This window comes from Arachis hypogaea, chromosome 3 (assembly GCF_003086295.3).
Source record: "Arachis hypogaea cultivar Tifrunner chromosome 3, arahy.Tifrunner.gnm2.J5K5, whole genome shotgun sequence".
In the NCBI taxonomy this organism is placed as follows: domain Eukaryota; kingdom Viridiplantae; phylum Streptophyta; class Magnoliopsida; order Fabales; family Fabaceae; genus Arachis; species Arachis hypogaea.
The window spans coordinates 53,048,345-53,061,724 of NC_092038.1; the positions used below are offsets into that span (position 1 = coordinate 53,048,345).

A 13,380-nucleotide genomic window follows, 5' to 3' on the forward strand; every position below is an offset into this window, starting at 1 on the left:
GGTAAAAATTCTACTTTTTATTCTCGGTCCAAACATATTGATGTGAGGTATCATTGAATACGTGATGTTTTGGATGCTGAGTTGTTGGAACTTGAAAAGGTTCATACTGATGAGAATGGTTCTGATATGATGACCAAGGCATTACCAAGATGGAAGTTTGAAGTTTGTTGCTTAATCGCCGGATTGGCGGTTACCTCCACATAGTCGTGAGGGGGAGATTTGTTGGGTTTTTGGGCTCCATTCATATGTGGAGAAAAAGCCCAAATACTAGTATTCAAGCCCATGAATAGTTGAAGTGGCTGAGGTGAGTTAGAATTGTGTGAGAGAGGTCATTTTGCAAGGAAAACACCAAACACTAGAGAGAAGAGAAGAGAGAAAGTCATTTTCGCACATACACAAAGCTGTCTCTGTAAATTGGTCAATGCAGATTCGTTAACCGTTGGATCGAGCTCAAGTTTGGATAGTGTATTTTACACATTTGGTTCTTTGATTTCACTGTTCGGATCTTCAATTTGACATCTGTAGCTGGAGATATTGGCCACGCACAGTAGCTCTGTTTTTGTGGTATTTTCATCTTCTTGTTCTTGTTTTGTAAGCTTTGAAGCTTGGGTTGTTTGGCTTGTTGTATGCACGTTTTATGCAGTAATTTGTGACTCTTTTGTACCCTATTTTTCATCATAGTGAAGCTATATTCTGGTCTTAGTGACTCGTGATTTTTACTTCTCTCATTGAGGAGGTTTTCCACGTTAAAAATCTTGGTGTGTTAGCTTGTTTCTAATTTCTGGTTTATGTGATTTTTTTGCTGCTATTGGGTTTATTGTGCTGGTGTTAATACTTGTTGTGAGTGGATATTGTTACTCCTCTAATTCTTGCAAGTAGGGAATTGTGTTTTATTCCTATCAATTGATGCATACATTAAGTCAATGAAGTTCAAACTACTTCTTGCTTCACATTGTTGTTCTTTCCTGTTTTGAGAACGTAAGGAAGCTGAAGTGCAGTGCAGCGTATATATGGTCGCTCTATAGATATCTTCCTGTTGTACCTCTTGTCATAGTTTACACTTCTTACTATCCTCTCTCTTTGGCAATAATCCTCTCGCATTTCTTTGTTATGTTAGCTAACAGTTTCTTGGCTACTGATGTAGATCTCAGAATCAGGTCAAGTATTTCAGTTGCAACTCTCAAAGTTATAGTTCTATAAAATTTTGTCAATGGTACTTTCACCTTTACCAAATTAAACTTTGTTCAGAATTATACGTTTGTTTACACTATGAATTCTAGCTTCTAAATGTAGTTTTTCAAGGTGTACTAAAACACGCTTGTATGGTGTTTGCCTGACTGAAATCTTTGAAATTTTTTTACTCTGTTTATTTTATTGTGTATTGCACTGTAATTGTGTAATACTATAATTACATTTGCTGTCCTACAACTACCATGAACTAAACATTTCTCAATTTCCCTTTTGAATCATTTAATTGATAATTACAGAAAAATGAATAAAAGTTGTTTAAATATCATTCCGCATTTCAGAAATACTCCTTGTGAAAGTTGAAACGTGTAGTTGTCTTGTGGCTCATCTCAAGTGATAGCTTCTTTAACTCCTTTGCTAACACTGGCATCCCGCAGTAAAACACCCCTGCAAGTATTATGATTAGCTTGTTAGCATTGTCTAATATTCTGATGTAACAGAAATTGGTTCAGGTTTTGGGCAGCATATCAAAATCAAATCACTTGTTTCCTAATCCCTCTGCAGTGCACCTGCTTTTTATTGGTTCAGGTTGCATGTTTGTTATTGAGAAGTATTTACTGTTTATAAATATCTAATTATTATTTTCTACTGAAAATTATGAAGTAAAGTCACTGATAACATTTTTAATATAGGAAAAGTTATTACATAACTAGTTAATAATATTCAAAGACGGGGCAATAGATGATTATTTTCACTCAATTAACCGCCAAATGGAAATTATTTTACCATGATTTTATCTTTTCACATTTCATGTTTTTATTTATGTTGATTATCAGTTGTAGAATCTATAACATCTAACTCTGAAATTTTTTTTTTAAATATTTTCAAGTTTTTCATGTATATAATAAGGTGCTATAAATTGATTGACATGATATCAATTTCATTCAATGTTCTCATCTTTGAGATTTACCAATTGATACTTCATTGTAAGATAGCTTGTCTCCATCAATACCTACTGGGCTACTTTACTTCTACGTCACTGACTTTCAATTAGTTTCTTCATTTTTGTTTCATGAAAGTTGTTACTCTTTCCATTTTAGGTATATTTATCAATGTTGTATGACTTCGGAAAAAGTAGGACTTATAGCCTGACTTCCTAATGTGAATCATATGACAAGCATATATAGGACAAAATTCATGTTTAAATTCTTATTCATTGCTTCTTCTCCAAGTATTACTAGCTCTTGAATTTCTTTCAGGAAAACAGTTCTACACTTTGTAATAAGTGGTTTACCTACTGTAGACTGCCGATGTTTAGAGGCTATCTTTGTGAAAACTTCTCTCCAGTTAGGCCTAGCAAAGTGCGTCCTTACCTGTAACCAAGAGAAACAATAAATTAAAGAAATTCATGTTCAGGTTTGTGGTTACTGTCAGATGATAATTGTTCCAGTTGTTCAGAACATAAGGCAACAAATACCCAATCTTCATCTCAATAATTTTTTTTATTTTTATTCAGAAATTAAAAACCTCCAGGCAATGAAGATCTTACTCGAGTGCCTGATAGGATGTCAACCCCGTGTTTGGCATGGTTTAGTGCTTGAATCATGGTAATTAAGGTGGATCTTGCATCCCCCTCTTCATAGACACTTGTAAGATAGTTGTGAAGTTCAATTTGGCCCTGTTCCATGTGATAGAAGGAGTGAGAAGAAAAAAAAGGAGAAAGAGGATAGTTTCTTGGTTTTAAGTTTTTGTATTAAATGATAGTGCATTAGAGTAACTCTATGCACAATTCAATATCCTACTTTGTGGTCCATTTCTGCAACTTGATCCAGCACTCCTTCAAACCATTCAAAAGATCCAGGTTCTCTGGTAACCCAGTAGAAGTAAGCATTTGTAGTCCTTTGTGTTCTCTTGTTTCCACTTGGCGTCAAATTTGAAGATGCAAAACTATTTAAGCTGTCTCCTGATTTTGTTGTTTCCGTCATTGATTCCTGCACATGAGATTATACAATTGATATCTGAAGAAAAAGAAAAAATCAACTTTCGAAAAATCTATTAAGATTATGCATAGTACCATTTCATCAATTACTCTGGTTTCATTGATAAGATTCCTGAGAATGCTAATGAAAGGAGTTGCTCCAATTCCTAATCCTATGAGGAGCAATACATCATAACTCTGGTAGTCTTGTGCTGGGGCTCCATAAGGGCCATCTAAGAAAAGTTTTGGCTGTCTATGTAAAAGAAGTTTGCATTAATTAGTTTATCATTGCAAGATTTCCATGGAGGAGAAACATAGTTGGCCTTTGGTCTCTACTTACCTTCTTTGTTCCATCTGCACTAACTCCCCTAGTGTTGCTCGATTACTATCCAAAGGTAATGTTTCATCATTTTCTGTGAAAACTCGCTTGAGTTCTTTTGTCCAGTCTCCTACTGTGCGAATGTGAACACTTAGGTACTCATCTCCTGGTGCTGACGTGATGGAAAATGGGTGCCTAAAACATAAACATTGTTGTTTGTTGTTTCTCACATATAATAATTGATGGTTGATGGTAAGTTATGAGATGTGTTATTTGTATGTCAGATATTTTAGACACTCACCAGTAAACTACTGGTTTTAACCATGGAATTTTAAGACACGGACAAATTTATTCATAAATGAATAAAATTAGTTTTGCTCCCCAAATGATGGTTTTTATATGACAAAATAATTGAAACATTAATTTTATTCATTTGTAGATTTATTAAAATTCCAAACTTTTGGATAGAAATAACAGTTTTTTCTTTTTCATGAGTATAAAGCTAGTTTTATTTATTTCTTTATGAGTAGTTTTGTTAATATTCTAAAACTTTTATGGATAGAAATAGTAATTTAATCTCGGCGGACCAAAAAACATTTTTATTGATAATTGCCGAGAGATAAAAACATGCTTACCACTCAAATGGAGAGATATTTGGACACTGTAAAAACACGTACTGTCCGCTCTTGTACTTGAATCCAGTTGGCTTGCACATGATTATGCTGAAGACATTTCCTGGTAGCACCGAAACCTGCTAGGTCAAAGGAAATTTATATGGAAAAAATGTAATTCTCATGTTATATCATCATGCTGTCTCCAAGTGTTTGACTGAGGAGAAGAAAACGGAATGGAAAGGACGGCAAAAAAGAAAAAGGAGAGGAAGTAGTGGAGATTGTAGACACAAGGGAAGTGTTGAATTTTTATTAAACTATATCCATAATACAAGGATTTGCAAACAATACTTAAGACTAAACCGAGAATTGCATTTGTTACCTTTACAATTTTTACTGAGTAGTGTGCTGATCTACGATTTCTTAGACTGCGCTCTGCTATATACAGTAACAGTGGAACAGCTATATACATCCATGTCTGAGAATTAAGAGAAAACATTGTTTTCAACTTTTTCACATATCTGCTCAAATGTATTACAGCTCAAGTTCTTACCGTTTTCTTATACCACTGATGAGTCAAATATAAGAAATATCCATGGAGAATCAACAGAATGTAGACAAGGCCAAGAAGGTGGTGCGAGTACCAGAATGCATTGAAGCCTGTCAATTTGTTAAAGGGTGGTGGAAGCCTGAGTGCACTTCTCCGGAAGTGGTGAGTTGCGAGTGTAAAAGAGATGAGCATTAAAAGAACCATTAAGATTCCAGTGGCGCCTTCAATGCTGGTCAGAAGTGATGCGTATGTTGGTTTTTTCTGGTGGAAATCTGAAGCTATGAGTGAAAATTTTTCTGGAGATGAATTTATGAGTAGAGGGAAATCACACGTCAGATGAGTGAATGCATGAACAGCAACTCCAATAGCTATGGCAAATGCAATAGTCTGAAAGAAATGACAGGGTTCATGTCAAATTGTGTAAGCACCAACACTATACAGTAACAAATTTATTGAAATAATGATGAAGCCCAACGGTGTTTACATGAGCTAGCATCAAATAACCACTCTTACCTTATGGAAATTAATATTATCATCAAAAGAGACAAACTTTCTGGCTCTTGTGGAACGAAGCCAAGTCAGTGTGTTCCGACAAACAGGTAAAAGAATGAGAGCCATATTGAACTTGAGAGTCTCTGCAGCGCCTTTAGCCACAGGTATGCAGTAGCCCATGACTTTGAAAGTTGTTCTGTTTTTGTATTGGTAAAATTTCCAAGCAAAAAGGCATGCCATGATAACCAACCACAGTAACAAAATCCAGCCCCTCCTCCAATATTCTAGTTCAAGGAACTGAAATGTCCAGAAGAATCTTTGGAACTTGCTTCTGGGCCTTGACCCACTCAAATTCTGACTCCAGCTTACACTACTGCTACTTAGTTGTCTGCTGTAGTTCATGTAGTTATCCTTTTGTAGTAACAACATTTCTAACTGCCACAACTGAACAAGGGGCAAATACTAACAAGGTCAAGAAAGCATAGTAAATAAGTGTACATAACAGGATAAAAAGATTGATGATGATTCTAACAAAGTAACAAGTAAATCTTCCAATTTGCCTTCCTTGTTAACTAAGTATGCCTATAGTTATGGTGTCAACAATAACTATATATATGTTGTTAAAATTAAACTCATATTTTTTATATTTTAGTAATATATTTTTTTAATAACACTTTTTAAAAAATATTATTAAATAATAAAAAATATAATTTTAATTGTAACAATATTTTTTAAAATATTATAGCTATCATAAGTCTAACTATTTTAGCATAGACATACTAAAATACACCTAACTGATATGCATGTCGTTAGTTTCTAATCTATTTTTTATCTTGTCATCGTTTGACACTTGCTAATGGAACTGTTAACTGCTAAGATGCCATGTAGGTTGCAAGAAAACGACGTTGTCATGTGACAGGTACAGGACTACAGGTCACGCCAGCATATTGAAAACGATGCCAAGAATGAAAAATACAATATTGTTGTTTGACCAATTTGAACATTTAATCTTATACTGATTCTTTCACGGTTCATATATTTTTCTTCCATGATTTTTTCCCCCCTTACCTCAATATAACCCAGGTTTTCTGGGTCCAACTCTTCCATTATCAATGCAGCGTATCTTTCAGCTTGTTCTTTTAGCTTCGATAATTTGTTTGCAGAAGCACTGAGTGTTATGAGCTGTTGAAAACATAGAATATTGATCAAATGACAGTACAAATAGTGCGTTTAGGTGGGTGTGTTTGAGACTATTAACTTTATTTCAAATAGTGCGTTTGACAAGATTAATGACGATCAAATTTATAGGTATGCTATATGTTTATTATTACAAAAATTTATGAATCAAACAAATAAAAAATATAATTAAATATAACAATTTTAGATACATACCTAAGTTTTAATCAAGATACAAATATTTCAACAATATAATACTACTTACTATTCGATCGTAAATCAGTACATTTAAGTAAACATAAACAATTCAACCAAGTTTTGAAGTATACATGTTAAGGCTTGGTTTGGTAAGTGGCTTGTGTTTTTTCTAAAGTGTCTGCACACAAGTATCTTATTTCAATTCGTATTTGATAAATTAAAAATATAATATATTTATATTTGTAATTTTTAAAAATTGAGAATGTTTTTAAAAAATTTAAAGAGAAGCCTTTTAATGTTAACTTGGGCTTATAAAATTTAAAAATTTTAATATAATCTCTTATACAAATAAATATCTAAATTTATTCTTATATTTATATTTATTATAAATTTTTAATTTTAAAAATTATTTTTCAAAATACAATTATTGTTCCTTGTAATTATTAAAATCTAATTTTTAGTTTAATTTACCAAATATAAATGTTATAATTTTTAAAAAATTATCTTTTAAAAACTAATTTTAATAAACTATTTTCAAAAAGTAAGATATTAGCAAATCAAACCCAAATCTTTAAAATTTAACAATTAAATACTTCATGAGCCTATTAGAGTTGTTAAAGTATGTGTCTGTGTTTTTCCTTTCTTTTTTTTTTTTTTTTTGGGTTCACAGTTCACACAACTCACACACATTCTATTTAAGGATTCATCCACGGTGTCTAGTGAGACTTGAACCATTTAGCATATTGAGAAACATGATGATGGACCACTTAGCTAAAGCCTCAGCTGCAGATGTTAATGGGTTATCGTACATTCATAGGTAGCATTTGAATTATTAACATAATTCTTCGAAGCCCAACCCACAAGCAAAAGATATGTAGCAAATTAGAAATACACCACTAGAGAGGCCCCCATAGCAAATTAGCAAATATTCAAGCTCAAATCTTATGTTTTGTACAAAAAGAGAAAAGCTCAAATCTTATTTCGAGACCCAAAAAGAGAATCTCACGTGTTATTGGCATACCATTTTATATATAATCACAGTTTTATATGTAGTTTCGAAAATATTTTGATTATATTTATCAATCGAATTTTATTGTTACTCTAGCGCTAGACAGTTCACAATAACAATTATAATAATTTTAAAAATATTATTTATATATTAAAATTAACAATTAAAATTAGTTATTATATATTTATATATAAATATATATATTATTTAAATTATTTTAAATATTATTTTATATTAATAACTAATTTTAATAACTGATTTTAAATTAATATGTATTTCAGTTGATACCAAATAGCCAATAAAAGGAGTATCATTTACCATGTTTAGCTATTTTAATAACATTTTCAGCGGCAACTTTCTCTGTCTTTTCTCCAAAGATTTTTAGACATTGTTACCATACAAGGTCCTTCGTTTTTTTTTTTTTACCAATTTTTTAACTCTATTTTATTTGGCTTTTTTCGTGTCTTTCTTTACCACGTCCAATGATTTCTCTTTGACAGATGCATGCGTGTTAACAAACTAAATACTACTTAGACCGGTATTCATTATTCCATTACAAGAAAAAAGATTTTTGCTACGCTTTTTTTGGTTACACTTTAAAAATATAGTGAAAAAAAAATTAATGCTCACACTTTTATAAAAATGGCAATTGATTAAAAATTTGACCATATTTTTTTATTATACTTTAAAAAAATGGTTAAAAAATATCAATAGCCACACTTTTATAAAAATGACAATTAATTAAAAATTTGACTATATTTTTTCTTATCATGTTTCAAAAGCGTAATTAAAAGGGATCAATGACGACCGTGTAACTATGCCTGAATATATGAATATATGTAATATCTTAAAATTGATTTTAAATAATTTGGGATAAATTAATTTTTAATAAGAAAACTTTCAAATTGAATATTTTATAATATTAGACAAATTAATCTCAAATAAAATAATGGATAACTTAATTAGTCTCCATTATTTTAATTTTTAAATCATTTAGTTGTTCAACTATATTATTGTTTAGAAAAAAATAAAACTGATTATTTTTATTTTATTAGGATTTATTTGTATATTATTTTGAATGTTCAGACATTAGTTTGTCAAAAAGAAAAAAAATATTAAAAACAAATTTGTACGAAATAAAAAAAATTATCGATGATAACTTAAAACATGACTCTATATTAATTTTCTTCGTCACCTTAAATTTTCTTACCTCTTGCACTTCCTCCCTTGTAATTCTTCCATCTTCATTACTGTCCGCCCTGAAATAAATAGACCGCAAGATAATATATTTAAGGAACATAGTCAAAATTCCATGTACCTTTGTTTCTCTAAAACCAGGTGTTCAAAATTACGGTGAATGATGGATCAGCTCTATTTATTGACGTTGTAGTTAAAGTTAATAAAGACGAAACAACATTATGAATGACGTAAGTTAATTTAAAGTTTTGTTTTCAATGAAAAATTTAGACACAAGTCTTAAATGAAAATTAATACCCTACTTTTATATTATAAGATATAAATTTTATGGAAAAATTGAACTGAATATTATTACCTCCGAAAAATAAGTAAAAGTATTATTAGTTTATTACAAATATGTTAGGAAGAAATAGAAAATTAATTTAAAATAATTGAAAATAATTTTATTTTATATTTTTTAATGATTGTTTATTTGATTTTATGTTTTTTATTATTATTGAAATAATTATATAATATTAAATATAAAAAATATATAATAATTATTGATATTACATACATAAAATTATAAATATTAAATTAAATAAAATATTTTTAAATTATTATCTCCTAAATATTATCAGGATAATTATTCTGATCGATGTAACAATAACAGAAAATAAGAAATAAAATTCTGTATCTATTTATATATAATTGGAACATATTAGAATGTAGGAGAAAGTGGAACATAATTATCATTTTAACATATATTTATTACTCTCACCATATTTAATGTAAAAAATAAAATACATTATTAGTGTATATATATATATATATATATATATATATATATATATATATATATATATATATATATATATATATATATATAACGTGCTAAACATGACGGCGATTGTAGGTGAAAAAGGGAGATTAGGAATGGTTGGTTGAAGAGTAAAGAAAGAAAATTGATGAGTTTTCAATTTATTAAATAAAATCGTGCATATATAGATGAATTTATAATGTTGGCTTGAACTACCACAAAGCTGACTTATTAAAATTTAAGTGATTTGTTATGTATTCGGATCAACTTCTTTTATTCAATGATAGGACATGGCCGTTTCCAAATCGCTTTCTTAAACTTCTTTATATGAATTTACATGAAATTACATATTATTTATGTGCTACGTAAATTAGCTTAAAAGAAAAATAACAAAACTCATCTAAATGCTTGTTGACTCTTTTTCCTTTTCCATTTTAATATGAAGTATAAGACAAACAACGGGAAACAATTATTACTCAGAATATGCACAACCCTAGCTATAACGAATCCCAGTAACAAATTAAATACCGGAGCATGAACATATATTATAAACATCATACAAAAATTCGAGTCTATTATTGTTGGACTATGACATTTTAATAAGCTATACGAACTCTACTGGTTATCGAAACGGACATGTTGCATGTTCATGACAAGGATTCTAAACGATGTTGCAAGGAGAACTAATACTTACATGTCAAAGAAAATCTGAAGGCGATTATCAAAGCTTTGATCCGAAATTTGCAACCAGAATTGATGCAACTCTTCCTTCGTTATTTTGCTGACTCTATTTTCTTTTCTTCTAGCTAACGTATCAAATATACCCACCGCAAATTCTTTTGAATCCTCCATCCCTTTCATTAGAATTAATGGAATAAAATTATGATAACACAACTTAGTAGATTAATTAGTAAAATAATAATTTGAGTAAAATTGTGTTCTGAAGTTAGCTTGAATATTTTCCGTCCTCATTATGAATATAGCTAGCACGCTATTTAGTGTTTTAAGTAACCCTTTCTTTTCTTACTAATAAAGTTAACTTATTCCATTTTCTAAATACTCTGTGACCATGAGCAAAAATTGTAACTGAACAGATATAGACATATTATGCTATATATGCTGATTTCAGCTATCAAATACGATTAGCCAATACCTTACAAACTTAATATTTTTTTAAAATTAAAATAAGCAAACAATTTAATCAAACTATTAGTATAATATGGATGCTCGTGGTGCGACTTGGATTGTTGTTCAACTGAAAATAAATAATATATTGTGGTTTTTGGATTAGAGATTGATTTATTTGATTTTGAGATATAAAACAAGGATTACAAAATAAAAATAATTTACTTGAGTTAGTAAAATAAATAAAAGAAAACTCATTCACACACTTAAAATGTTATTTAAGTAAAAATAGTACATGAATAAAATAAATTATGTAATGAATTAAATATATTATATGTGAAAACATAACTCTGAAAATTAAATATTAGTACTATATTATGTAGTTTGAATTAGAATGAACCAGATTACACTGATATACCTGAAATTTGATTCAATTCATGCTTTGTTAGAAATAAAATCTGATGGAATCCAAATTATTGTAGTTTTAATCGGTTTTAGATTTAAATTAAATTAGATCACCATTTTTAATTGGATAGATCTAGTTTGAACACTTAACTAATTAATGTATATAAAAAATTCTATATTATTTAAATTTCAATTGCACTAATAATAAAACAATAAAAATAATAAATAATAAAGCCAAACTGTTTGATTGAGTTGTGAATTGATGTTCTAACGTAACCTTTTTCTTAAAGAAGAAAATAATAGAGGATTAACCACTTTCCTTTCAAATATGCAAAGATTTAATAATTCAGCAACTTTTAGTTCAATATTAATATTGTTATGAGGTAAAACTTTCAGTTCTAACTTTAAAAACAATGCGTAATACGTATAAAAGAAATGCTTTCCTTTCCTTTATTGCAAACTCATCAATTTCAAGCTATGTTAATTAAATTGAGTATTTAAAGATTTAAATAGTTAAATCATGAAAACTACATGACCAAAATACTATGATGAGGCAAGAAAATTTTCATGTTAACAGAACGCCTTCTACACTCATCTCTTCACAACAATTTTCTCTACACAAAAACAAGAAGATTAGCAAACCATTTGATTGGTCTAGTAAGTAAGAGTTTAATTGGATAATAATATATATGCATAAATTAGTAGTTTTAAGCTGGGTTAAAAAAGATTAAGATAAAATAAATTTAAAAAAGAAAAAGAAAAAGAAAAAAGAAAAAAGAAGACGAAGAAGAACACACGTAAGGTACGTACCAATGCATTCACCGAAGTCCTCTCGAGCGAGCAAGCCATCCTTTGAGAGCAACATGAACCTCTCTTCCACCTTCTTCCACAGTTCCTCACTACTACCATCACACCCTGTCTTGCTGATGAATCTCAAACCCTTCAGCGCACTCTGCGCGCTCGATCTCGACCGTTCAATCTGTAACCGCATCCTCCTCGCGTTCCGTGCTGTTACCACTGGATCTTCAACACTTACGGTGCCGCCGCTCTCCGACGATACCGAGTTCCGCGACGACGCCGATCTTATCCACGGGAACTTTCTCCGAATCCGCGACGCAATCGACAGACTCCTCGGCACTCCGGCACCGATGGCGCCGGCTTCTTCGCCGGCGCAAGAAACTGACGATGGCGATGCGACGGGAGCAGAGCCGGCGGCGGAAACAGACGATGGAGATGCGTCCTGGGCGGAATTTGCCGGCGCGACGTTGCAGAGCACGACTGCGTCGTCGTCGATCTCCAAGGTGATTTCAACGAGCTCCTGGTGGTGGTTGCTACGGAGGTTGTTGAGGAACACCGGCAACATCGCACCGTAGGAATGTCCGGCGCCGCCACCATCGGACGCTGGTGACGAGCTTCCTAGGTTTTCCGGTAACTGGATTTCTTCTGCGTTGCTGCATCTCCGAAACGACGACGTTTTCATCTAATCAATGCAGTCTTTCTATTTCAAGTTTTTTTTTTATGTTTTCTCTTCCAATTTTCTAGTGCTACTTCTTAATGACTTGTTTGGTGTTTTTCTTTTCTTCTTTGTTGCTATTCTCTCGCTAACTGACTCACAAATGCAAAGCAAGTTAAGAGAGAGAGAGAGAGAGAGAGAGAGAAGGAGGTTTTGGTTCACACGTTTAGGCGCGAAGCTGTGTCTAAAAACAAAGGCAAACACAAAGGGTTGGAAATTGAAAACACAAGACAAACACCTCTCAACGAATTTGTGCACACGATTTCAACGCCAATGTGCCCTTATTGCTACCACCTACGAGAGAGTAGTAGTTGGGATCTTCATTTTCTTTCCTTTGCTAATCAATTTGAAAATAAATAAATAAATAAATATAACAAACTCAACCTATAAATTGTAATATATATATATATTGCAAGATACATACAGTTGTTGGTGGAAGTAAAAATAGGAGTATCTTAGTGGTATTATTTTGTATTTAAACAAAAAATGCTCTAATATATATATATATATATATATATATATATATATATATATCTTAGCTTAAAATCTTAATAATCATAACCATAAAATGCTGAATGCGTCTTTGTCAGAATTAGTTTCTTTTCTTTAAAGCCTTGGAATATATATACTCCCAAGTTTGCTCCTATTTTATTGATTAACGAAAGAGGAGTACATTCGCTTGTATTGACATGTAGTACAAAAGTTAATTGCAAGTGGAGGAGAATTAATGCATTGTTCAATAAAAACAATAGAAAAATTGGGGTAGTTAAAATTTGGTTGCGATAATGGAGGTGACTACACGAATGATTGAAATAAGGAA

General features: G+C 31.0%; 1 protein-coding gene across 1 annotated transcript; it reads right to left on the reverse strand.

Moving 5' to 3' along the window:
- Positions 1 to 1,328: 1,328 nt before the first annotated feature.
- LOC112790600 (respiratory burst oxidase homolog protein E) lies at positions 1,329 to 12,899 on the reverse strand. Its single transcript, XM_025833077.3, has 14 exons — positions 11,858 to 12,899; positions 10,212 to 10,371; positions 8,732 to 8,780; positions 6,207 to 6,320; positions 5,160 to 5,582; positions 4,650 to 5,033; positions 4,479 to 4,574; positions 4,121 to 4,236; positions 3,507 to 3,680; positions 3,263 to 3,419; positions 2,991 to 3,179; positions 2,738 to 2,866; positions 2,483 to 2,561; positions 1,329 to 1,635 (listed from the first exon to the last, which is right to left on the reverse strand). Exons 1-14 carry the CDS (start codon positions 12,525 to 12,527, stop codon positions 1,526 to 1,528), a joined length of 2,850 nt encoding a protein of 949 aa, XP_025688862.1. The 5' UTR covers positions 12,528 to 12,899; the 3' UTR covers positions 1,329 to 1,525.
- Positions 12,900 to 13,380: the final 481 nt, after the last annotated feature.

Excerpts from the sequence above, each read along its gene's own strand:
- LOC112790600 (XM_025833077.3), bottom strand. The coding sequence starts at position 12,527 with ATGAAAACGTCGTCGTTTCGGAGATGCAGCAACGCAGAAGAAATCCAG. Across the intron at positions 10,372-11,857 it reads GGACTTCGGTGAATGCATTG|GGATGGAGGATTCAAAAGAA; the intron begins GTACGTACCTTA and ends TTCTAATGAAAG. Across the intron at positions 4,575-4,649 it reads ATCAGTGGTATAAGAAAACG|ACATGGATGTATATAGCTGT; the intron begins GTAAGAACTTGA and ends CTTAATTCTCAG.